The sequence below is a fragment of the Magnolia sinica genome, chromosome 18, assembly GCF_029962835.1.
Source record: "Magnolia sinica isolate HGM2019 chromosome 18, MsV1, whole genome shotgun sequence".
NCBI lineage: Eukaryota > Viridiplantae > Streptophyta > Magnoliopsida > Magnoliales > Magnoliaceae > Magnolia > Magnolia sinica.
Genome location: NC_080590.1, coordinates 47,239,263 through 47,260,419, shown reverse-complemented (window position 1 = coordinate 47,260,419; position 21,157 = coordinate 47,239,263). Strand labels below are relative to the sequence as shown.

General features: G+C 38.8%; 1 protein-coding gene across 2 annotated transcripts; it reads right to left on the bottom strand.

The window, feature by feature from the left end:
- Nucleotides 1-6,456: 6,456 nt before the first annotated feature.
- On the bottom strand, nucleotides 6,457-20,937 carry LOC131233651 (ubiquitin carboxyl-terminal hydrolase 2-like). Of its 2 annotated transcripts, XM_058230441.1 has the most exons (6): nucleotides 20,781-20,937; nucleotides 19,338-19,390; nucleotides 12,239-12,285; nucleotides 7,736-7,782; nucleotides 7,519-7,621; nucleotides 6,457-7,433 (listed from the first exon to the last, which is right to left on the bottom strand). In XM_058230441.1, the coding sequence occupies exons 2-6, from the start codon at nucleotides 19,366-19,368 to the stop codon at nucleotides 6,657-6,659; spliced, it is 1,005 nt and encodes a 334-aa protein (XP_058086424.1). In that variant the 5' UTR covers nucleotides 19,369-19,390; nucleotides 20,781-20,937; the 3' UTR covers nucleotides 6,457-6,656. The 2 variants fall into 2 exon arrangements, with proteins under 2 accessions (XP_058086424.1, XP_058086425.1); XM_058230442.1 differs by lacking the exon at nucleotides 19,338-19,390 and having other exon boundaries at nucleotides 20,781-20,903.
- Nucleotides 20,938-21,157: the final 220 nt, after the last annotated feature.

Here is a 21,157-nt window from a genome sequence, read left to right as displayed (position 1 = left end):
CATACATATGAAAATTCCAAAAAGAGCCAAGAAACATGAGAGATTATTGTTAGTAAATGGGTTGGGTCGGGTTTGAGTCGGACTCTATTGCAATTGAATGGGTTGGGTCAGGTTAGGTCCAGGCTCTAGAAATTGTGAGTGGTTCATTTAAGTCACTGGGTAATGGATGGTAGATTAGGTTAGAGCCAAATTTCTTGACCAGTTTTTTAAATTCGTCGAACTTGAGTTTGCCTCAATTTGAACTGGACCTGTACTATTGCTATTGCCTACTTTGTCATTGGCTTTAAACTTGAAAAGAAAAAATAAACCAAAATTCATGATTACAAAAAACAGTAAGACTCTGGCTCTAATAAAAGTCTTAATTCTAAGATATTTTTTTTAAAGTAAAAATTCCAAATAACTTTTGATAGAAGAGTCCTACCATAATTACAAGTTATTTATATATTAAAAAAATTTAAAAGAAAAGGAAGTAAATTTAAAACTCTAAAACTTTAAAATCCTATAAAAATCGAAATTACTAAAAATAGCAAAAATTTTCTAAAATTATATATTTGAGTTGAAAGTGCGCATTTTATGGTGAAACGGACAGACACGACTAACCTTGTGGGTTAGTTCACCTCAAATGGCTTATTACAATAAAGATTGATAGGTTGTGTGCTCTTAACTATACCTGAACCAAAAGTTATGGCCAAATTATGGTTCACCTTCTTCTGGCTCAACCACGCAAGTAATGTCTTTATGCCATGTCCTACATCACATGTGAATTTGATGTGTTTTTATACGCTCCCAACAGTTTTTGTGCCAAAATGTTTTTGGGTCTCAATTTTGCATTGAAATAATGGATGTCATCATCAGCATTGTGTAAGAATTATAATAACAAATATAAATGATCATGGTTATTTTACAATGTATTTACATTGTAATTTGAAAATCCAACAAGACTGATGGAGCATATCGCAAAAGTTATGGTTATAAAAATGATATTAACCATTCATTCTAAACCCCACCAATTTGATGGCTATCTTTCCATTAGAGATATGCATCCTTCACTGCATGCCCCACAATTTGTATTGTATGGATGGTAAGAGATTGCCCTATATGGTAAGATGAGTCACCCCATTACTAATTTGATGATGGTGGTGAAATATCCAAAACTGCTGTTAAATTACATTCCAAGAATCAGATTGTTTTAATAATTTTAATATCTGATTCTTTTGGACCTGTTTGTTGAAATGGGATCATTGGATATTTTTCATTTTTAACCGTTCAATATATGTCCATCAATATAATATTCAGATACTCGAATAAGCTAAGTTGGTTAATGCTGCTGGAAACATAATTTGAATAGGTTAGGTTGACTTGTTTTATGACACATATGCAATTTCTAAGTCATTGCCCACTATCCGTCAGAGTATCAAAGTTTTCTTTAAAATTATAAAATAAAAAACCAGCCCGAGCTATCTTGTTAATGACCGTTGTCAGCAGTGGGACAGGTGAGAGACAGCACTTCAATGACCTTTTACCACTGGTGATGACGTAACCATTTACACCCACCCTTTAAAAAAATAAAAATAAATTTGAAGACACCATGTTCTCTTTTCATGAATAAAAGCAGTGAACTTTTATGCTGTTAGGTCAAGTCTTTTCGATGGGCCCACCTCCCTCAATCTGTCCGTTATATATCCACGCCATCCTGCTTTTACATATGATTTTAGGGCATGAACCTAAAATGAAACAGAACCAAATCTCTCAGGTGGACCACACTACAGGACCAGTGATCATTGAACACCCACTGCAAAAAAAATAAAATAAAATTCCTAGGATCCAACCTGTCGATAATGTCACGTAGACTTGAGTGAAGAGAAAACACAAATATCGGCCTGATCTAAAACCTATGCCGCTAAAAGGGTCATTTGTATGATCAATACTTGTTATTATCCAACTGATCATATTAATTTTAAATTTTAGTTTCAATTTTCATTGTTATTACATGTATATTATATATATATATATATATATATATATATATATATATATATATATATATATATATATATATATATATATATATACATTAAGGTGGGCCCACTGAATCCGCGCCCTTTTCCAATTCCCAATAGGGAAAGAGGGAAAGTGGAGAGGAGTTACATGATACTCAGGCCCCAGGCGACCCATGATACGCAGGCGCTCACTAATTGTAAAGTCATCATAAATTAACTCTAGTTAAACCTAATAAATATTGGAACCCACTCGCCGTGTGTCACATTCACAATATCAGATTTGTTGAAAAATTCCAACTTTTGATTCTTGGATGCTTTTTTTAGAAATAGAACCATTGGATATTTTTCATTTTAAACCTTACAATAAATGTCCACCAATCTGGTAGTAATATGATAAAATATCTTAGATCATGGCGTGTCCAAACTCAAGCCCATGATTTGGAGAGTTTAAATAAAGTTAATTGCATCCCATATATGAAATTTCAAAGTAAATGCCTGCGCACCATCCATCATGCTATGCTAGAGTATCAAAGTTCTACCCAAATGTATGAAAATATAGAAAAGGACAGGCATGAATGTCAAGTAGCCCACGTCGACGTACCAACACATATTTAACTAAGGCAATTAACTCAATCGTTGAAAATAATGCTCTCTCTCTCTCTCTCTCTCTCTCTCTCTCTCTCTCTCTCTGTGTTATATATATGTGTGTGAGAGGAATGGTCACCTGAGCACCTTTGCACACCTGTCATAGGCGTAGAATCTGTCCACGTGATGCGGCACCCCTTGAAACCACACAAGCCTAACTTTCAGCCCGATACAAAACTCTGGTGGGTGATGGCAAAAGGAAACAGTTTCCTCCCTTCATTTGCATTTCTCTTTGCTATGGTCCACTAGAGTTTTAGATCAGGCTGAAAATTAGGCCCATAGAGTTTCAAGGGGTGCCGCATCACGTGGACCGTTCAGATTATGTACCTATGACACATGTGCAAAGGTGGGCATGGGTGCTCTTGTAAGAAAGTGTGTGCAGTGAGCATATACATATATATAACATTTCAGCTGAACAAGGATTAGTGGGTTAGGAATTAGATTTGACTGGTTGATATTTTGTAATTATGACTAGTTTTAAGATATCCAAATCTTGAATGGATACTATATTTGAGATATTCACTTATTGAATAGATCATTTTCTTTTTCTATGCACTTGATATCAAATAATAAATTAGAGATTAATTATCATAAGCTATTGTCTTGCTGCATTAAGGAGGCAGATCCCTCTCGAAGAAGATTAAGAACTTGTCCCTACTTTTAGAGTAATAACCATATCATTTGGTATTAAAGCATCAATCCTGAGGATGTCCAAAGTCACTAAGTGAGCTTAGCAAATGAAATCTATGGAAGCCAATACCAAAAAGCTGGAAGAATAAGTGCAATAACAATTTGGATCATTGTGGAAGATTATTAAAAAATAAAAATAAAAATAAATTGTTGAGATGCATGAGATCATTTCAATGGTTGAGATGCAACGAACAAATTAGGTGGATGTAACAGTGGGCCCGATAGAGATAGTGTGGTACCCATCCAAGTAAGGTACACGCATCTAGACTTTCAAAAGTTTAGTGAAAGATCTGACTAGTTGGGGTTTTCATGCTGAATAATTTTTTAAGTTTCAAAACACACAGGAGGATTAGGAGGTTCTAATAGTGTCCTTTTATTTAAAAGGAAATGTAATACAATGGTATTAATGATACGAGAAAATACAAACAACATGCAATGGATCGATCATAAAGGCATTACTCATTCGTTTCAAACCGAGTACAATATTTCGATGTCGCACTCTCAAGAGTACAAATGAGAATTGTGTATAACTACCAAATTAATTTCTAGTGGTTTGCAAATCAAGTCGAAGGATGGACCAAAAAGGCCCTCACAGCTTTAGTAGAAGGCTAAAGAAAAAGATTGGAACTAACATTTGAATGTTCCAATCTAAAATTTTTATGTTAGGTTAGAAAATCTTTTTTTAAAATGATAGCATAACCCCTCCTGTAAGTCCCCAAAACCACAACCCTAGCCCCAACATCTTTTCTCTAAAACCCTAAGCCTAGCCCTACTATCTATCGAAACCCTAAACCGAAACCTAAAACAAAGGTAAAAGTCCTTTTTTGTGAACAATAGTCTAATTATGACAGCAATAACATGGTTCATCCAATGAACTTCAACTACAAGGTGATTTTTGGCAAAAAATACAAAAAAACAAAAACAAAAACAAACAAAATGAGTTATTTGGGAATATATGCACAGGGAAGAGTGTTATTTATTTTTGGGCCAAAAGGTAACGCGCTATATGTCAAAACTCATTTAAAAGAAATGGTAGTGACTCTTCAAACACACACATACATGTGGCATAGCTTTAAGCAATCTAGACCGTCGAAATAGCTTACACAATCATGGATGTAACATAACCAAAAAGTTGCACTAAGAAGAACAGACTATCCATTTTTTCCTTCAGATTGGACCATTCACTTGATAGACTTTAATTGGTTGATTATTGGATCGACCTGATACTTGTACTAGGAATACAACAGTGTAATCCTCATAATGGACGGATTGGATCTTGTATCTTACCGTGCTAGCACAAGCGGTGGCATGTACATCCGCTACATTAAAAGCCCCCGTGGAACTCTGCACCGACAAAACTACTTTCTTTCAATCAGAAAAACTTTGATACTCTGGCTCAGTAATGAATGATATGCAGGCGCTTGGAAATTGCTTAGAAATTGTATATGCGGCCATACAGACAATTGAAATTAACATGTCCAAATTATGGATCCTAGTTTAGATATAGGGTGAACCAAAAATCATGCTGATTTGATTATCTGAACATTTATTAGATGTTTGTAATTAAAAGAATCCACAATTCCTATTTGAACAAACAAGTGCCACCGAATTGAATATTTCAATTGATATGACATAGGGTGACACCTATTTCTTAGTGCTTGTCTATCAATCATAATATCAAATAACTCCCCTTCCTTTTTATACCTATGAAATTATATATAAACCAAGATGATTAAATCACACAACGTTGAGGTATTCTTCTAATATTTTCAAACAGATAAGAAGTTGGGAGGAGATTTCTGTTGTCGTAAGACTGGACATCACCAATTGTCTAATAAGATTTTTAGAGAGCTCTTAATATATGATTTTTTTTTTAATGATTTCCATAATTCCCACGAACCCCTTCTATAATACCAAAAATAATGACTCTTATATTTACACTAATGGTGATTAGTGATATTATAATCACCTCCAAAAGAAGATTTGTAATTGATGCCAATTACCAGACTAGAGATTAAGAGGCCTTCATGCCCATTATGCCTACATCTCCCACTTAGCCATGTGAGTCATATATATATATATATATATATATATATATATATATATATATATATATATATATATATATATATATATATATATATATATATATATATTCACCGTGGGGGTTTCTACTCACATGTCTTATTTTAAGGTCTTACACTACCAGCCCTCCTAACACATGTAAATGCATGTTATATGTTAAAAACCTGAACCATGCACCCTACTCACCATCACAAGAAATGGCTGCCTGAGAAATTTCAGGCCCGTTGGATGCCTATGCGGATCTTTACTTAAATTATTATTATTATTATTTACAGCAGCTGATGTGCTTGTCAGTGCCTATTGAGAGAACTCATTGAAACTCATTTCTGGTGCCCCCAAACATCTCAAGGATGGGTTATAGATGGGTTGGGTCCAGCAAACATGGTGGGTAGATCCAGCTATTAATCCACTCAAAAGCCTTACCATGGATGGCCCAACCAACAACTATAGTCGAATCAGGGACTATCACGGATGACCTGCAGTATAGAAATAGACCAGGCTAACAAGCTTGCCGTTCTTTCACTGCTGACAGTGCCATTGAAAATCCAGTTTCTGTAATTACAGACTGAGACCTTTGCCCAGATCATGCAGCCTCATGGGGCAAATAATGAGTGGGCCCAACAGTGGGATCCCCCCAAGTACTTAGCTTCAATTGGAGCCTCGGATAAGTCGGTGTTGAATCAGCTCCGACTTACCTGAGTCAAGGGTGAGGCCAGGTGTTGAACTGGGCCAGGTCCAACTGGGTCTGAGTCAACTCAGATGAGTCTTAAAACCCAAGTTCAAAACATGGGCCTTGAAAGAGAGAATGGATGCTTGGTGAAAAGATGACCAGCGGTCCCCACCTGATGAGCCCCTGAGGATTGGGCCTCATAATTTCTCTTGCTGATAAGCCCACGTGATCTTGCCAAGAAGACCGTAGATTATAAATCCACCTGCAGGAGCAGCAGCTGCTGCAAATTGAAGAAATCACAACCAACAGCTTTGCTTTCCTGTTTCAATGACTGGACATGGCTTATCATTAATGCAATTACTGTGATGAAAGAAATGATAATCTGGTCCTAAATATATATAACTCAAAAGGAGATCAATTGGCAATCCCAGAAGTTGGAGAAACAAATCTATCTTTCGTAATCTCCTCAGTGCATAACAATCTAGAGATGGGAGGGTGAGGAGTATATGTCGGATCCCAGGCCATTTTTGTAGTTGTGGCTCCATTACTATGAAATAAATGCTTCTTCATTTGGGGGGGCTGCACGCTTTCTGTCGTGCCTTCTCGATCAGCGGTTTCAACTGCTTCTTCTCAGCCAAAATCTTGAGGAAGTTGAACAGGAAAGGGATGTAATTGTGCTTCCTCCTGATATTCTCAGTTCTCCACTTCTTGAACTTCTCCTCCTCCATTAGTATCTTCTCTGTCGCCGCCTCAATCCCTGAGCTCACTTCCGAGAGCGATTTGTTTAGTGCGCTGATAGTCTCCGCTGGCATCCTGTCAGATTGAGCTGCGTTAAGCTGCTGCAGTATCTGCTCCCGTCTCTTCTGCAGCTCCTTGAGCTCAGCAGTGTACATCTCCCTCCTGTTCTTTATGATTGCCATGAGGTTGAATCTTATCTCGCTCCTTGCATACCTGTCAATGCGTTCCTGGATCACTGGTTGTACCATGCGCAGCCAGTCCATGTCACCTTGCCCACCCGGGCATGGCCCAAGACTGATGGGCCCTTCCTTCAGCCCATCAAGCTCGTACAGGACCCCATCCACAGGTAAGTAGCTTATAAAGTGGTAGACATCATCGTCCTTCGTGGCTGCTTTCTGCTCTTCGGGGACAAAGGGCTCGGGCCTCGCAAAGCTGTTGTGTGCCGTACGAATGGCTTCACTATTGTTGATTGCCAATCCTCTGAGTTCCGGTGGGAAATTCTTGGTGAATTCTTTTAACATAGAAAGTTCTGGGCCAATGTCGACTTCCGGACAGTTCATGAGAATCGAAAGGATCGCCTGAGTTGCACAGGCATTATTAATAACCTGCAGGGGGCGAAGAATCAGTTTGAGGGGTGTCATGGGTCCAGCTAACTACTGTTATGAGAAAGAGTCAAGTCGGGAAACGAACCTGACTAGCAAAAAATAAATTTGGGATCAGATCCTTAATCACAAGGCGTTCATCTTTCTCCCCCGGACGCCATTTGAAAAGGAATATCAACCCATACACTGGCCTGTTAATTTGTGAAAAGGAAAAAGTCAAAAGTTAGATGAAAGGGGATAAATGAAAAGAAAAAAAGGACAAAAAGAAGAAGAAGCCAAAGCAGCAATTGGATGAAGAAATGTACCGAAGATTGTTTAGGGAGTCCGAGTCCAAGGAATACAGTTCTTCCACCTGTTCATATGCAAATGAGGAAATATCTAAGCAAATAAAAGGAAATGGGCAGGCTATCAAAGCCAGGATGTGGTTGAGAATTCATTCTCTTCCTCAGCAGAATTGGATACTTCCAGTATACCAATCAGAATGTGATAGGTACACAATCCCAAGTTGAAACATAGGAAACACCTCAGAGCCTCATAAGCTAAGATACCATTATGCTCGCATCTGCTCAACGTACTGACACTGACATGACACAACACCTATATACAATATGCATGTACATGTATGTGGTGTGTGGGAGATGATCTAGAAAAATTCCTATACTTAAAAAACTGAATCCTCATTCTTTAACTTGATGCTCGCATCTGCTCAACGTACTGACACTGACATGACACAACACCTATATACGATATGCATGTGCATATATGTGGTGTGTGGGAGATGATCTAGAAAAAATCCTATACTTAAAAAACTGAATCCTCATTCTTTACCAAAAAAAAAAAAACCCTTGTTGTATTAGGTTTTATTATCTCAAATTCCTAAAACTTCTCTATATTTTCTACGATAGAAAATAAGCAAAAGCAATGTTGTACAAAATCCTACTATATGAAACACAAAACATTAACAGGTTTGGTGAATTTAGCATGTAAGAAACCTTCATAAATAATACTTTACTTGACAAGATTAAAAATCAATAGCATTTCTTTTGTGTTTCAACTGAAGAGCATAAACCCAAATACAAAGAGCACGTTACAAGGTTTATTCTGATGATTTCTATGCACCACAGAAGAATTCTCACTACCATGGATTTGATTGATGCTTTTTATTGTAAAAATGCGTTAGTTGCCCAATGAAAAAAGGCACAATGAATGTGCTTTGACAATGCCTATCAAGTCAAAGGAGACGTATATTCCTCATGTATGTCGTAAAGCCAAATTAAACTATCGCCTAGCTTTGTGTGAGGGGTAAAGCAGGTTGTGCACCAAAAGAGTCATCAGTGGGAAGGATTTGAAGAGGGTATTCGACAGCTTTTGTTGATTCAATGAGATATGATCATATAAAATAAGAATTGAATATTCTCAATGGACACCACATTCCCAGCAAACACTTCCAGAAGAAAACAATATATAGCAGGGGCTGAATTTTCAGCTACGTAGCACAAGGGCTAGAGAAAAGAACTAAAAAAGAATCCATTAATGATCAAAATACAAAATTGAAATTCACAACTCCCCTTAGGCCCATGCATGTAGAAACATTTCCATGACCAAGAGATGAATCCTCCCAATGGATCCCACAATCCCACAAACAGTTCCAGATAAGAGAAACAATATAATGCAGGGGCTGAACTTTCAGCGATGTAACACGGCTAGCAGAAGTAAAAAAGAATCAAGTACCAAAGTATCATCTAGAAATTCACAACTCCCTTTAGGCCCTTACTTGCAGTGATTTTCACAACTTGAAAAAAAAAAAAAAAAAGAAGAAGAAGAAGAAGAAGAAAAATCGATTTTCTAGTTCCAAAACACACAACTCAACCTACTACCTTACTAGGACTTCCAAAAGCTAATTACATCCCAATATAAGACCTAAATTTAGGCACAAGAAAAAACTCCACTAGAACTGAAAATCTTTTTTTTTTTTACTAAAATTGGAAACAAACAGATCTTTGACCAAGAAAACTAGTTAAGAACTGAAGGTTAACTTGCTAAACAAGTTAAATGACTTCAAATGTAGAAAATACAACTAATCCTGGAAATTCCAGATTAGAGAATTTCTGGAATTCCAAGCCAAAACAATATGAGGAACATTTCCTAAATCATATGACTAGCCCAATTTATAGTTACACGAAATGTGAAGCGAAGTGGCAATAGATTCTGGCACAGGATCTGGGTAGTGTCTGTTTTTAAACTGTTAGCAAGTATCGACATCTAGGAAGCAGGAGCAGGTGCGTGGATCCGTAGTGTGGTCCGAAGCAGGAGCGGCACCTAGATATAAGGATCATACAACCAAGGCTCACTTTGTGCCCTTTCTTGACCCCACAGGACGATATCACTAATATAATCCCTAATTTTCAGCATAACCATGTACCTTGTTGTTAATTTGATCACAACTTCTTCAATCCATGTCTGAATTGCATAATCTTTTCTTTGTTAGAAAGATGATTAGATGGCTTCCCATTGGTAATAAATCCTTGAACCAGAGCCATAAACACGGTGACAAGTATATCTCTCTCAAAAAATAAAATAAAAAATAAAAATTGGTGACAAGTATAAGGTTTCATCTTAAGCGCCATTCATACTTCATAGCATGCATGCTTCCTAAGGCATACATCCATAGAACCATAAGGGCGTGTTTGGATTACCAAATACCATAGTAATGTGCAGTAAAAAGGGTCATGATTACTTTTTAACCATGCATGGATAGAATGCAAATCTCAATGAATTTCGGTCACCAGTTTACAGCCTAGTCACATCAATGTAAATCAATGACTCTCGGCCAAATCCAAGGCAAATTACCACCGTATCTCTCTGACGAGAGAAGTGATTGTTGAAAGGGTTTCGTGCATTCATGTACACTGAAATAGAGATGCTCCATCAAGTTCTTCCTATTAAATTGGTGATGCTTTCGGTCTTAATCTCACATACTATTTTCTATAGAGAAGGAGAGTTTCATTCTGGTTTAACCCCTCCACCTCCCTACTTGTAACCATGCACTCGCAACTACCTTCCTCACACCTACCTCCCTCTTCTTAATTTCATTTCTACCCCTTTGGTCAATAGATGAAGAAGACGGAAGGAGAGAGATCCCACCAAAGCGGCAATAGTCGTAACGAGCTCTTCGTCTACTCCACATCTAGACCATATCCAAGCACGGATATAAAGCCGTTTGTGTATATGGACATGCACCGGGGAAAAAAAAAACAGAAAATAGTGTTCGACATTCAAACACGGTTACGACGTATACGGTCTATATCCAAACATATGTCTATAGTCGCCACTCGTATTCATAAGTCGGTTACAACGTATCCAAACATTGTTAAAAGACAGCTCTGTCAGACCGTAATCAATCATTGTCAGATGTATACAGTACGATATAGGGATATACATTATTACTACATGACGGTATTTGGTAAACCAAGCAGGCCCTAAAACCATGTCACCATCATAAAGCATTCCCTCTGACTCCTCAACAATTGTTTTGTGGGACCCCACGGCTGGCCTACCTCATCACTCATATAGCATTGAAAAGATCTCTCATTTTATAGGCGTTCAATAAAGCTTTTGCACACCATGCCCTATGAGAATTTGAGAATCATTGGCTTCATGTGGAAACTTATGGACCCTCCTCAGCAATGTCTTGTCAGCAGGATCTCCTTTTTATGCGAGGATCATCATCATCATCATCATCATCATCATCATTACTATTACTATTGTTGTTCTTATTATTATTTTGAAGATTAAACATAAACTGTATTAAAAGAAAAAAATGCAGAGATAAAACATTTTTAGGTGATGATTATGTGGCATGTGATGTATTTGTTGTGGACCTTTTTTTTTTTTTTTTGAACAGGAAGTTTCATTAGTAAAGAACTGGACAGTGGGAAAAAAGGCTTAGAAGGACCAACAAAAATGAAAACAAGAACAAAAGGATTGGCAAAAAACATGGACAGATATCACAATCGTTTATCTGTATTAAGTCATTTTGCTTCACGAATGTCACGCCCTTGAATGGAGATGAAGTCCAATAAAATCCCTAGTCTCACTGTAGGGCATGAAATCAATTGTGGAATGTTAGATTTCTTTTGCAGTTTCCTATAGATTCTTGTTACGTTGTGGAGAACTAGGGCCGATGAAACACAATAAGATGCTACCTTCACAAAGAAACGCACTTGAAAAAGTTTAGCATACTCTCAACAGCATCTCTCCTCCCCTCTTTTGTTAGAGAGAATTTTTCATAAGAGTGCTCCAGTTGGTCAAACTTGTGAAGAGCTTAGGAGCACTAATAGGATGGCATGGTAGCAGGGGAAGGTAAAGCATCATGGAAGACGAACCAAAGCCTCGTGGATGGAGTTTAAGTTGACTGATTCACCGGTCACTTGTTTTGGATCTTGATTCAAGATTTGCAATTTTCAAATGAACACAGTTCACTGGGGATAGGTTTCTACAATCTGTTACATGGTATATCATGGTAATGGTATATTGATTCGGTTCGCTTACTCTAATCTTTTTCAACTATCCTAAAACCTAGGTGGCCCAGTTTGCACCAGAATCTCGGCATGTAGTTAAAAAAAAAACTGATAGAACAGGATCAACCAATTTTCAAGGACCATTGAATCCTTACATGCTTGTAATTAATGCCACGAAATTCAAAACATGGATATATATATATATATATATATATATATATCAACATCATGCATGCTTCTATAATGATGAATAAGAAACATGTAATTTAAATCTGCAATAAAATTTACCTGCACGCCTTTTACTTGCATCTGTTGTATCAGTTCAGTAAAAACACCTAAAATGCAAGCCACGACAATGTCAACTCAACAAGAAGAATGTAAATTGTTCTTACAATAGTAGCGAGTGATCAACAAAGACATATAACCCGAAGTTACAGCAATTTGCATAACAAACAGGTAAGCGTGCTTCAGTGGGAGCAGCACTGGCAAGAGTATCACTAGGATGGATGACCTCCTAGGAGGACCTCAGGTTGCACCCCTACCTAACACGTTGCCTGTAATGAACCTATGGACCCTCGTGTTGCACCCCTCCCTAACTTGGTGATTGTAATCAACCTGCATAATAGGCTAATAGCTCTTGATTGTAGACCTATGTAATACTCTATAACATTGCCTGTGGGAGGTGTTGCACCCCTCTGTAACTCATTGATTGTAATCAACCTATGTATCCTCGTGTTGCACCCCTCTGTAACTCATTGATTGTAATCAACTTATGCATCCTCGTGTTGCACCCCTAAGTAACCCGTTGATTGTAATCAACCTATGCACTAGACTATTATATAGTGCTTGATTGTAAACCTATGTAATAGTCTATTACATTGCCTGTGGGAGGTGTTGCACCCCTCCCTAACTCGTTGATCATAATCAACCTATGTACTAACTATTAGACAGCACTTGATTGTAATCAACCTATGTACTAACTATTAGACAGCGCTTGATTGTAATCAAGCTATGTGATAGTCCTTTACATTGCCTGTTGAAGTTGTGTGCTCTCATTGCTAGTCCCAAGCCTGAATAAAGGAGTGCTGCGTCAGGTTAGCACCTGGCATCCAACTTCTGCCATAAATTCCATCATGAATCCTTAAAATATCATTCCAAGCTCATGCTAGGGCGTTCCCTCAAAGTGACGCTGCATAGGAACGCAGGTGTACCAATTAATTGGGAAAAGGCTTATATGATGATGATGATGATGATGATGATGCATAACAAGGAAGTAGCAATTAAAATTGCAGTGGTGGAGATAGGGCCTTTTCAAGACAAGGAAAGATTTGGTCGCACATCTCATGTTCGATATGGCACTTTACTAAACTATGAGGGGGGGAAGGGCCCAGTGAAACAAATCCTAGGAATTAGCACTAGCCAAACAAGCCACCCTTTCACACACCAAGGCAGCAAGCTCAATAGTTCTAGGGTCAAAAGGACGTGGGGAAGAGGTAAACAAGGAGTTTAGTCTCCACGCCAAATCCTTGACCTCGCAAACAGATCAAAAACTACTTGTTTCGCACAGTTAGAGCTGAACCATTTGAAAATGAGGGGTTGACACCCTAAACACAACCACCTGCAACCCTTCTTTGAGTGCTTTCAATCCACTCTCCATATCATCCAAAGCTGATTTGTCTGATAGAGAAATTTTTATACTTCCTCATCTAAAACCATCACCCTAGCCCAAAAACACCCCAGAGTGGCAGATCTGATTCATCATGAAAAGCTTCCGCATCCTTTTCAACAGATCCAGACTCTGAGCATTCTTCCTAATGCTGTCCAGCTGCACCGCCTGGCAAAAAAGCTTCCCTTCCCTTGTCCTTTGTTGCAATGCTTCAAACTCTTTAATGCTTGTGGCAATTAAAAAAGTCATTGAGAAAATCAAAAGAAACTTCATCAAATGGGCTCCTGTTTGAATAGAGTTCAATGGTCGTTTCACTTTGAATATCCTTAATCAGTGGCTCATTGTGATCAATAATGTTCGAAGATAAAGCCTCACGAGTAGTGTCCACAGGCGGGATTCTAGAAGCTCAATTTTTCTGGATCCTCTCAGGCAATTCGAGCCTTTGTCGGCAGGTCATTTTGTTCATTATCAACTTGGTGACCAGGCATTATTTTCAAACTACCTTCACTTGTTTAGAACATCCACATGGTCCTCATCCTAAAGACACCTGTGATAGCAGAATAACTGGAATTGCTACAAATATTCCCATCAAAAATAGCTTCCAACTGCCCCCAGTGGCACACTGTTGCCTGCATGGTCCACCTAGGCCCCACATGGACAAGCAAATAATTGTTACGAGCCTTTCTTATGGCCACAATTACCACCCTAAAAGGATAATCATGGACCCCATCCCCAACTGAAGAAATCCAAAACCAGTAAGAGAGCTATCCTTTTTCCCTAAGGACCTTTTTGGATGGTGGGAAAAGAAAAAAAAAAAAAAAGTATAACAATTATCCAATGATGATTTCCCAAAAGCAATGATTCCCACACGTTCCATTTTAGGGGTCTTGTTTGGATAATAAGTGGAAATCCATATAAAGCTCCCACAAAAGTCACATCATATTTCATGCGTGAGAATTTGACCATAGTGTTTGGATAATGATTGCATTTTGAAATTCAATATTTCATTTGCTATCTAAACATGGTGAATTTATTTATTTTTAAAGACAACTGAAATTTATTTATTTTTTTTATAAAAAAAAAAAAAGGCCAATGGATGGGGAAAGAATACAGCCCGACGCTAGAAGAAAAACTAAGAAAAAAGATCAGCAGACTTCGCAACATTTACATAAGAAGCCCATTCCGAAACAGCAAATTTCACTAAGCAAATAATCTCTTCAACAGAGGAATCCTTTTTTTCTTGAAAGCATTGACAGTTTCGTCCTTTCCAAATAAACTAGAAAATTCCCATCACAAGAAGCCTCCAAATGGCTTTCCGAGATTTACCCATTGCTACTCCGTGCCAAGCCCAAAAAAGATGGTCAACAAATTTCGGCATCACCCAGGAGATATGGAAAAGAGAAATGAAGTGGTCCCAAACTTTACGTGCAAAGGGGCAATGGATGAAGAGATGGTCAATCGACTCCGCATTGCCCATCCACATCATCAAGCAAATATTGGAAGAATAAGGGATCACTTTTGAAGATTATCTATGGTTAAAACACTCTCTTCCTCCCCACAAGCCAAACAAAAGCGGCAATCCTCGGAGTGGCACCATAAGACCAATAATGGTATGGAAAGGATGGTGGAGATGATAGCTTGAAAATCAATTTATAGAATGATTGCAACGATAAAACACCGAAACTATGAGCTTTCCAAATCATTAAGTCTTCTTCTTGAGAAGAGGGCTCGGCAAGCTTCAGATGATCGAGAAGCTCCTCAAATTCGTCATCCGACAAATTTCTCCGACGAGGAGACAAAACAACGGACTCTCCCAACAATAAAAAAGGATGAAGTGGTTTGCAACAATACTAGCAATACCTGAGAAGAAATCTTGTAAAGGACTATCCCCACACCAAATGTCCACCCAAAAACAAATATGATTCCCTTTTCCAAGAGAAAAAGATATCCATTCACGAAACTAATGCTCGATTGTAACAATTGCCTTCCAAACACGGGAGGTGTGGTAAAGAGAGGAAGATTTTATGCTCCAATCAACCTTACGAGTACCGTATTTGGACATAAGAAGATCTCTCTAAAGCTTTCCTGACTCCGAACCAAACCTCCAATGCCACTGCCCAAGAAGGGAAACATTCATAAGACCCAAATCTTTAAAATTGGCTCCCCTCGTTAAATCGCTTGCAAACTTCTTTCCATTTGAGTAGGTTAAACTTTCTAGTTTTGTCAGCCCCTTTCCACAAGAAATCTCTTCTTAATTTATCAAGCCTATCTAACACAGATTTTGGGCATTTGAAGAGAAACATAAAGTAGATAGGCATGTTAGAGTAGGTTGCTTAATAAAAGTCAACCGCCCTCCAGAAGAGATACAACGACACTTCCAAGAAGACAACATGGTGAAACATCCCAACATGGGGAAAAAAAAAAAGAATAAAAAATTTCCCATTATAGCGCCTCATCATGTTTGGATAGGAAATGAAACATTGAATTTTAAAATGCAATCATTATCCCAACAACATGGTCAAATTTTCATGCATAAAATATGAGGTAACTTTTGTAAGGGCTTTATTTGGATTTCCACTTATTATTAACAAGACCCAAAATGGAATCCATGGGAATCCGTACTCATGGAAAATCTTGAAAAATTATCATTAGGTAATCATTATAGTTTTCTTTTCATTCATTTTCCTTTCTCACCATCCAAACAATCCCTAAAAGGTTATTAACGATAATCCCGCACCTTTCCTATTCAATCCTTACCACTAGATTGAGACATTTTCCTACAATGACGACTTAGTTGGCCCCATCCACATGGTTGGATCACGAACCCTAGGATTGCTTTATAAATCTCGGTGTTGCTTTCATTGTCCACTCTAGTGTTATTATACCATACTTGCATGCTGATAATGACATCATCCACATCATCGAATTCAACTTACCGTTCCTACAATTGGCAAACAAAATCCCTTCCAAATTACTCACTTCCGAAATTGAAATTCCATGAAACTCTTTCCACCCTAACACCCACTACATAATGAAAAAAAAAAACAATGGATCCTTTTTTATCGGTATTCGGTAATCTAAGAATTTTATTAAAAAAAGAAAAGGACCAACATACCACCACAAGGCAGTCACACTACAGGCAATAGTCGACCAACTGCAAGAAATAGAACCATGGCTGGAAGGGGCTACTAAACCCGCAGGAACCACCCAAGAGCTAATAAGTTGGTTTAACTCCAACTATGGTAGCCGAGATCGGACTGTAGACAATGTTAAAGGTGGGATTGTCCCTCTCCCCTGAAATGGCCAAGAGGATGGCTACAAAACAAAGATCCTAAATGGAAAAAATGCTACCTCCAAGGATAGCGAAACCTCCAAGGATCCACTAGCTGGGAGATGGAGAAAGGCATTGACCAAGCCACCTGAAATTGTCAGAGGCACCAAGCCCAAACCGCACCAACCTAAGAATAGTGTATAAGAAGATGGTTAACATCTTCTGCATCTCTTAGATGCATGCTACACTCATTTACCAAAATCATATTTCACCAACGAAGGCGGTCTACAGTCAGAAGACAATCACGTCCTGCTAACCGTGCAAAGGCTATAGCCCTCAGAGGAGCTTTAGATCTCCATATCCAACCTGTAGGGACAGCAGGCCCACCACCCCCCTTCAGCTAACGGGAGAATTCCCACTGCCACAGCAATCTCTCTTCCCTCACAGGTTCTCATTCGCCTAACAAATCAACTGCAACAAGTTTAAGAGCTCCCCTTCCTCAATCTCATATAGATTTCACCTAAAAACTGGGGCCCAGACAACATGATCTCTGACCATCTCCATATAGGCACTGATTTTGGCTTCCCTTTTAGACGCCATACAAAGCGAATACTTACCAAATCTTTGCCACACCATTTGAAGCATAATCTGAATTTCTTTTTCTTTTTCATTCAAAAAACTTATGGACCATGAGATCCATGACTGACATCAAAAGACTGCACTTGAAGCAAAGTCATCTCCATAGAGTCATGGATGTAATGTCCTTCCAACAGGAGGATAATCTGTACGTGGCCCCTGCCATAATACCTCTGCCATCTGCATGATCCACCGTAACTCTTCTCACAGGGCTGTTTTTCTGTGGCACATTGCCATATCTATTTCCCCTTCATTCACAACTTTCAAAGATCTGATACCAGTGCCACCCTGAATGGTAGGTTTACACACCTCTTTCCAATCCAAAAGTTGAAATATGTGCTCCGAGTCTAAACCTTGCCACAAGAAATACCTTTGGATCTTATCGATTCTAGCTATAACACTTGTTGGGCTCTGAAACAATGACAAATGATAAATCCACATAGCTCCCAAAACGGACTTGATTAATGAAATTCAACCACCCAATGGCAAGTATCTACCTTTCCAAGCTGCCATTCTTCTTTCCAGCCTCAAGATTATGAGATCCCACAAGCTTTTTTTACAAAGAGTTGACATAAAGAGGCAGTCCAAGGTAGGATGACAGAGGAGCTTTACACCCCAATATAGCTGCTAGATCATGGAATGCCCTTTCTCCCAAATGAATGCCAAATAACTCGCTCTTTGACAAGCTAATCTTTAGTCCTAACTCCTGATGCTGCCTCAAAAGTCAAAACACCTTAGCATACATTGGAGATGAAGCACACTACAGGTGCATAATGACCTGCCCATATCTCCCCATCATAAATCTGTCTATAAGACCCTCTTCTTGAACCTTTGAAAGGATTTTACTTATAGTGGACTCCAGTCTCATAGTTAATCTGAGAGAAGTGCAATTATATTGAAGTTGACAAAATAATCTACAGTCATCAGCAGAGATTTTGGGCTGCATGCATTTTTTTTCAACCTGCTTCTACCTTTGGGGGCTGAGAGACAGTACACTTTGATGCTAAATACATGACAAAATGTATGGAGAGGACTTGAGAAGTGGAAAAGAAGTTCCTATACTTTGGAGGGAGGATTACTCTTTGTAAAGCTTAGCAATCTTACAATATACTCTCTTTTCAAAATTCCAAAGCGTAAGGTCAAGAAGTTGCAAAAAAAATAAAAATTCAAAGGGAGCTTTTAAAAGTTAGTGATGAGAAGAGGAAACACCACCTTATAAGATGTGAGAAAGTCCAAAGTGCTAAAGAAGATGGTCGCAATGGGATAAGGAACCTCAAAGAAAGGAATTGGGTGCTTTTGTGTAAGTGGCTGGGGAGTTCAGGACACTGGAGAAAAGTGATAGAGAAGATATATGAAGCTTAGATGAGGAGACGGTATCCTGGTAGGGCTCCTACTGGAAGGGGTGTGAGAGTTGGAAATCCACATACTGGGAGGGGCATATTGTGCAGTCATTCTGGTTTTGTCTCGAGTTACTGCACAGACATCAACCAAGATTTTCTGTACATGCTATATTAAATCAAAGGATGCACAACGCAAAATATAGAACTGGATCACTTCAACTTTAGTCCATGGATAAAATGGGGCGCTAAAAAGATTCATTGCCATCTACCAATGTGAAAACATGAATTTGTCGGTCATAGAATGCGGCATGACACGGACATGTGCCTCCTAAGCATGTGCTCTTATGTCAGCCACCAGACTAATAATGCCTTGATTTGTTTTCAACATCCAACTTAGCTCCTAAAAGGGTCTGATCCAAATGAAAAACATTTTTCCACATTTCATTCTAATGAGAAAAGAAGCCATAAACATACCGGGATCGGATTCGATAGTGCACCACGACATGTTGAGGAACCTTCAGAAGCAGCTGCACCAACAAGGAAAAGAGAGAGAGAGAGAGAGAGAGAGAGAGAGAGAGAGAGAGAGAGGAAGAAGAAGAAGATATTTTCATCATGGTATGTGGGGGAAAAAAAGGAATAATGACTCCATATTGTTCGTACAAAATCATGGAGGGTCTGTTAACCTCAAGGTTTACAGTACCATCCAAAGCTGATATGTATCTCTGTGAATGATACGGCTGCATCTGCCCCATGGTATTCTGTAACGGTAACGGTGGCTGTAATAGCCACTACCGTTACCGTTACATTAAGGGCCATAATGGCTGTCACGGTCATCTTCTTTTCCTCTTTTTCCTTTTTTGTTGAAGAAAAAATTGTATCTGCCTCATTTGTTATGGGGCTGTTACAGGCAATTTTTTTCCGTAACAGCCATTATGGCACACCTTGATTGGCCAGAAAAAGCCCAATACAGGGGTTATACGGTGGTGAAAAATAAGGGGTTGTTTGGTAGCTTGTATGTGATATGGATTGGAAATTATCATGGAATCCATGTGAACTGGAATCACTAGTTGTGTTTAGCAGCTTACTATCAGAATCCATTGGAATCCAGCAATCTGGTAATCAAAATCACCAAATTGTGTTTGATAGCCTATATTTGGAAGAGGAAAAGTGAGAAAGATGATTGTGACTTGTGAATCAATGATAATCAAAATCCATGTGAAATGGAATCACATGGTTTTGCTATTTTTTCCAAAAAGTGCCTTTTGGTGAATTTTTTGTGAATTAGATTTCAATTCAAATCAAATACACTCCTCCCAAATGCACCAATTGACACCTATTCACGTCAAATACACTCCTCCCAAATGCACCAATTACCACCTATTCACATCAATTCACACCAATTCACACTCCGGAACGACCCCTAAGATACCCAATACACCAATTTAAAACCTTGGTTAACCTTCTCCAACATCAATGAAGATGCCACCGATCCAGGACGTCCAATGGAATGGCCGCCCAATGGATAGGCCTCTGATGGTTGACCCATTGGAAAGTAACCTGAAATGCCTATTAATTCGACATTCCAATTAATGGACACCGTAGGCTACTTCAGCACTGTTCAACATCCAACCAGTCTCTATTCCAGGGGAGCCGCCTATCCAAGAGGCGTCCGTTCTAATGCACGGCTCGGATCAATGAGCGGACTCGCCAACGAGCATCATGAACATTAAAATAGCCGGCACAAATAGCATTAACCCCTGGCCATGATATAAGCGTTTCCGCACTGGTTTTCAAAACCTTGCCTGAAATTCTAGTATCATTCAAAAGATATTGGGATTTTATTTCTTCATGAAATACCCAGATGAGTTTCGAAGCAGATAGAGAGAGATAGAGAGAGATGAGAGAGAGAGAATCGACCTTATTTTCCTTGAGAAATGAGGGAATTCTGTTGCTTCTTTCTTCTTCTCGAAAGCTTTTTCTAGGGTTTCTGGGTTTGGGGAAGAACGGCAGGGTAAAGAATGAGACGTGAAGTCTTCTTCCATTGACAGGTAGCCCTCGGACTACGATAACTCTTGTCCGTCGCCTGGACTACGCGGGCCCACTATAGCGACGCGGATGAAAGCGGATTGCGTAAGTAAACTCGTAGGTTCCACCTTGTGAAGTACGTGTCTCATCCACGCCGTCCATCCGTTTTATATTAGGGCACGAGACCAAAATCGAAGTATATCCAAAGCGCTAGTACATCATACCACAGGAAACCGTGTGAATTGAACCCCTACCGTTGAAAACTTCTT